This window comes from Rhinopithecus bieti, unplaced genomic scaffold (genome assembly GCF_001698545.2).
Source record: "Rhinopithecus bieti isolate Rb0 unplaced genomic scaffold, ASM169854v2 scaffold_63859, whole genome shotgun sequence".
NCBI lineage: Eukaryota > Metazoa > Chordata > Mammalia > Primates > Cercopithecidae > Rhinopithecus > Rhinopithecus bieti.
The window spans coordinates 55111-61482 of NW_016824066.1; the positions used below are offsets into that span (position 1 = coordinate 55111).

At 40.2% G+C, this 6372-nt stretch overlaps 1 protein-coding gene across 1 annotated transcript in view; it reads left to right on the forward strand.

Annotated features, from left to right (window-relative positions):
* The window catches only part of SLC9A6 (solute carrier family 9 member A6), a 53464-nt gene extending 47531 nt beyond the window's left edge, over positions 1-5933 (forward strand). The window contains exon 16 of the mRNA XM_017862109.1: positions 3259-5933. Within this exon, the coding sequence (XP_017717598.1) occupies positions 3259-3531 (273 nt within the window). The 3' untranslated portion in view covers positions 3532-5933. The remainder of the gene's footprint in view (positions 1-3258) is intronic.
* The last annotated feature ends 439 nt before the right edge of the window (positions 5934-6372 follow it).

The following is a 6372-nucleotide window of genomic DNA, read 5'->3' on the forward strand; positions in this document are numbered from 1 at the left end:
AAAAAAAAAAAAAAAGAGAAGAAGAAGAGGAAAAAGCCTTCCATTCTAAACCAACCTTTCTGAAATAATCTATGACATCATATAGGCTCCCTTGTTAACAAAGCCCACCAGTTTTGACTACTCAGATGCAACACGCAGAACCTTGAGAGGGGAAGCTGTATAAGAAATGGACAGGAAAGAGTAGGCAGAGTAGGGGTGGCATCTGGGCCAGGGAGGAGCATCTTACGGCTTTGTGTTATGTCAAGTCAATGCATGTTTCTGATAGACTGTGCCCGTAAGATGGGGAGCACACCCCATGTTGCCCCTCCTCTCCCTTCCACATTGCCCAGGCTCCCCTCTCAAACATTGTCTCCATTTCCACTATGCCCTGTTAACCCACATGACTGTGCAGAGAAGTCAGCCAGCTCTATTGGTTCAGGCAGTGAAGCTTGGCTCTTGGATTCCAGAGACCCACTCGCCGTCACCAAAAGCCAGAAGAGGTCCACAACAACCCTGTGTCCTTGGAATGTAGCAAAACACAACAGGCTCCCTTAGAGCAGCTGTAACAAAGTACCACAAACCGAATGGCTTAAACAGTAGAAACTTATCATCTCTTAATTCTGGAGGCTGAAATCCAAGGTCAAGTTGTTGGCAGGGTCAGTTCCTTCTCGGCTGTGAGGTAGAATCTGCTCCAGGCCTCTCTTCCAACTCCTGGTGGCTTCCTGGCGATCTTTGACCTTCCTTGACTTATAGATGCATCACTGTGTATCTCTACTTTCATCTTCACATGGGATTCTACCTGTGTGCGTGCCTACCTCTGTGTCCAAATTTCTCCTATTCATAAGGACAGCAGTCATATTGAATCAGGGCCTACCTTATTTCCAAACAAGACCCTATTTCCAAACAAGGTCATATTCACAGGTGCTGGGGGTTAGGACTTCAACATCTTTTGGTGGGGAGGGCGGGGGAGGATACAGTTTAACCCATAACAACCATCACACTTAATTTTTTTTTAGACAGAGTCTTGCTCTGTCACCCAGGCTTGAGTGCAGTAGCACGATCTTGGCTCACTGCAACCTCCACCTCTTGGGTTCAAGTGATTCTTATGCCTTAGCCTCCCAAGTAGCTGGGATTACAGGTGTGCACCACCACACCCAGCTCATTTTTCTGTATTTTTTAGTAGAGATGGGTTTCGCCATGTCAGCCAGGCTGGTCTTGAACTCCTGGCCTCAAGTGATCCACTCACCTTGACCTCCCAAAGTGCTAGGATTACAGTCATGAGCCACTGCACCTGGCCCAGACGTAATTTATATTATTTTTGTTAACTGCTTTTTTTAGTTATAAAACTAGCAAGCTCATGACCAAATATCCATGGAGTATGGAATGTACAAGGTGAAAAATCAAAGTTGCCTTCCTCCTACCTGCAGTCCTCGAGGCAGTCTTTATTATAGGCTCACTGTGGATACTTCCTGATATATTTTCTTGCAAATGAATATGTGTATATATGGCTTTGTTATTATTTTACACAAATGGGATTATAATAGGCATATTGTCCCATTACTTGCTTTTTTTTCAATTACTGATACATCATGGATACCTTTACATGTGAGTACAGTAAATGTCTTACCTTCTCTTTTCATGGCTACAAATTTCCATTTCATAGCTATAGCAAAATTCATATATTCATTCAGTCTCTTATGGATAGACATTCCAGTCATTTCCTTTTTTGCTATTATAAACAATACTTATAGTGAATATCCTTTTACATATAAACTTACCCAACTATGTAAAAGTATATAGAATAGATTTTAAAGGTAAAATCACTGGGTCAAAAGGCATGTGCATTTTACAATTCGATAGATATTGCCCCAAACCTCAAACTTAATAAAGATATTAGAAGGTGCTGAAGAGCCCCTGAGGACCTGTGAAGGAGCCACAGAGCTAGTGAGTATTGCTGAATTAAGTGATAGATACTGGTTAGATAGACTTACTGTCCTAACTAGATTAGACAGGAAGGGATTTAGGCTGGTTGGTGGCTGTGAGTTTGTTTGTTTGTTTTTGAGATGGGTTCTGGCTGTGTTGCTCAGGTTAGCCTCAAACTTCTGGGCTCAAGCAGTCCTCCCGCCTTAGCCTCCCCAGTAGCTAGGACAATAGGCATGTGCCACCCGTACCCAGCCATTTGTTTTTCAGTTCACACTTGTTTTGGCCTTTGAGTATTTAGGGAAATTTCTAGCAACAGCAGATTAAATTCCTTTTTAGATTTTGTCTAATAGTCTTCTCAGTCTATTTGACGGTCTTAGACAAATTCAAAATTTTCAAACAGACATGGGATTTAGGAATCTGGAGAATATACTTCCCTCAAGGAGCATTAATGACAGACTGTTTCATGCTAGATCAATGTGCATATTTAGAATGATCCTTTCTCTTTAAAGTCATTTAGAAAAAATGACTTCTTCTGTTTTTTAAAAGTAATATGTACTCATTATAATAAAATTTCAGATAATACAGAAACATAAAGAAGAAAAGACTTTTCTATGCACTCTTACTTACATTTTTTATTTGCCAAAATGGGACTATGTATTCCTGATACTTTTCCCTTTTGTAGAACCTTATTTTTAAGTATACTATTTCGGCTGTAATATTTCCATGAGAACCCAAGCTGCTGTGGAGCTGCGGTGAGGGCTTGATAAATTTCTCTGTGCCCCAAACTGTATTAGGTGGTTGGACTACGTGGCATTTACCCTGTGTCTTTACCACATGTGTATCGGTCTGCTCCCCTCACACACTAGACTGTAATCCTCTTGAGGGCTCGATACACACACAGTTATAGCTCAAGGGTAAGTGCCACTACAGGGAGAGGGCCAAGTACAGGATGCCATGAAAGCACACAGGAAGGACACCTAACCTAGTCCTAGAAGCTCAAGGAAGACTTCAGAGCTAAAGTGATAAAAGGGTGTTAGTCATGTGAAGGGAAAGAGGGGTCATGTAGAAGGACCTGGAGGTAAGAGAAACCACGAGGAGTCTGGGCAGCTGTCAGCACTTCAGTCTGGTTGGCAGACAATGGGGCTGTTGGTGTGGGAGGGGCAGATTGTGGCAGGAGAGGAACTAACGAGGCCAAGTCACGCTGTATTTTAAGCCAAGGTGTGGACTTTATACTTTATCCTGAGGGCAGTGGGCTACCACTTAAGGTTTTAAATGGGGAATCCTCTAAAATACTCCTGTTGGAAATGTCTCTTGAACTCCTCAACAATTCTTAAATCTTACTTTGTTTGCATTTAGAACCAGGAACAGTTGAAAGATGATGATTCTGATCTTATTCTCAATGATGGCGATATCAGTTTGACATATGGAGATTCTACTGTGAACACTGAATCGGCCACATCCAGCGCTCCAAGGAGATTTATGGGAAACAGTTCTGAAGATGCCTTGGATCGGGAGCTTGCATTTGGGGACCATGAACTGGTCATTCGAGGAACACGCCTGGTTCTTCCAATGGATGATTCTGAACCCCCGCTAAATTTGTTAGATAATACGAGACACGGTCCAGCCTAAGCTTACTAATACTCACTTAGTGATTTGTAAAATTTGCACATGTGATTGTGAAGAAATTTGTACTACCTAAAAGTCCCAGTGCATGTCTCTGAATGTGTAAGCTATATAAATGCTATTTATATGGCATAGAAAGAATATAAATATCCTGTACACGGCAGATTGTGAACAAACTATATTCCTTTAAGTTTTCCTGGTTGCACTCTGTAGACTGGATCTGTTTTAGAAAGTTACTTTCACAGTGATGTTATGTGTTCTGTTAGTTTTATGTCTCAGTTAAAGTATAAAAAGTGACGGATTTTCTCTTTCTTAAACTTACCTGACACTTAACCAGAGTACCAAGTTCTCGTGATGTGAATTAATTTTTGTGTGTGTTAGGGGAGGGAGAGTGAGGAGGGCATGTTAGTTCCTTGGGAACCCAGGGAGGAGAGGTTCCTTCATTGGGAAACTTGTTGATAGCTGCTGCCTTTGTCCTGACCGTTTTCTTTCCCTTTTCTCTGGTGGCCTGTTGTGGTGCAAGGAGCTGATGGCATTTGATCTTGCCCCATTCAGGTTGGGGAGTGAAGTGTGGGGACCCTTTTCCCCCGCTTGCTGTGAAAGCACAGATTCATCGACTAGAGTACACTGTTGTTCAGAAAAGAAGGCTGCAAATGACTTCTGAGACTTTATGTCTTTTCTTCCAGACCAAGACCATAGAAGGAGTCGCATCTAGCTAGCTTAGCCAAAGTACAGGTGTATATAGTTCAGGGCACTTGATTTAGATTTGGAGGGGCTGGGGTGGGCAGAGAGCAAGAGGCAAGTAAAGAGAATGATGGTTTCAGAGATCTCTCTTCCCAAATGTGTAAATATTCTATACCAGATAAGTTTAAATAAGAAATTTAATTGCTGCTTAATTTTTGATTATGTACTTTATCTGTATAGCAAGCTTTGTCGTCAGAAGTTTTTATATCAATTTAAATTGCTGCTCTTTAGCAGCCAAACAGGAGCAAAATGTAAAATTTTTGAACTTAGTGTGTCTAATCATCATTTGTTAGTCTGTAGTTAATGTCAACAGTTAATTTATGAACCCACGATCGTTCCACACTACACCAAAGTCAGTCATAAGAGAAATCGAATATTCTGGGCATTGATTGCAGCAAGGTGACTGCTTTGTGTGCAGGAGGTGTAGTAGTCTTCATTTTCATGGTACTTTTTAATATTAATTATCTAAGCTGCCGTGCATTTTTTTTACAGTTTTCAAGGAAGAGCACAGAACAATTTCTCATTTCATATTTGGAGTATGAAAGTAGATTCTATTTTGTAATGCTGATAATACCTAAAGGTGCATGGAATGTTTGGAAGAATACTTTTTGATGTTGATTTTGACCTGTTCATGATTCAGAAGAAAAAGAAACTGTTTTGGATTTTTTTCCCTCAGGTCTGAGTAGCATTGCCTTAAAATCTTACCCAGTTAGAACATTGGTTTATTTACATGATGTTCAGATTTTCCAGTGAAAAATACCCTTCCGAACAAAACCTGTACTTACTCTCCAAAAGGTATCTGTGCTATTACAAACACTCCTTGAGATTTTAAGGGAATTCTAATGTACCCTTTCGTGGCAGCTTTGACTGTTGGCATAGCCATTTGTTATGTAGTGGTAGCGACTTTCCTGCTATGCAGGAATCCCTCCCATGAAGTGTATGTTTTACATGATGTGTGCCTCTTCACGCAGTAAATAGTTTCTTGTTAATGTATGTTTGAGGGGTTTGAACGTCAGTGTCATTTACCCACAAAGTTATTCAAGTTGTAAAAGGTTATACAATAATTTAACAACTACCTTTTTTTATTCTGTCGGGTTACTGACCTCACTTTATGTAAATACTTCGCATGACAAATTCAGTAACTCTTCTATTTCAGCATGCATAAGACTTTTCACTAGGGAAACTGATAAAGCTTGAGTCAAATAAATCTGCCTTCATACTTTATCAAGGGGAACCAAGCCTGCTGTGTTTAACATCAGCATCTGGAAGATTTTCCTCTCCTCTAATCTGTGTACACATCTCCAAGAAAGGAAGAAAAAACAAACTCTGCTCAGACACCTATGAAACACCTGAATGAACTTTGATGAAGTCCAGTCTGAGTTACCATCATGCACAAGTAGAACTGCTCTTGGACTTGTTTTCCTGTTGTTTGTGGAGCCTACGCGTTTGAATGACTTGAACGTTGCATCTTTTAAAGTTATTTTTTAAGATTTCTTGGCATTTATCCTAGTTGTCCGTGTTTGGCAATGTGCTGTTAAAGTAATAGACTTTTAATCTTTATGTATGTTTTGTTTTCTCTGGAGTACTTGGACAGATGTTATAGTGGTTTCTTTTAGGAAAATCTGTCATTAAAAAAGTTATAGCCTTGCAAATAACCACTCACAGTATTTGAGTCACAGTTTATTCTAGTGAGACGTAAAGAGTGCTGACTTCATTTATTTTTCTACCTATATACCTACTGGAAAAGGGGAAGACTAATGTTTTCAAATAAACAAACAGAAACCTAACGGAACTTAACTTATGGGGTGGCAGATTTTTGGTGCTTACGTGTAAGGGTGGATTTATTTGCTTATGGTCACAATTGGACTCTTTAGGAAATGTGACTCAAAGCAGTCAAATTCCGTTACATTGATTTGTAGCCTGTTAGCTTAGTAATGGATAATGTTATGAAAATGCTGGTATGAGGAGAGAGAATTCTATATCCAGTTAAGTAGGAAGGCAGTTCCAAGTATACCCAGTTAGGTAGGAAGGCAGTTCCAAGTATATCCAGTTAGGTAGGAAGGCAGTTCCAAGTTTGGCTGAAAGCATGATCACACAAATACA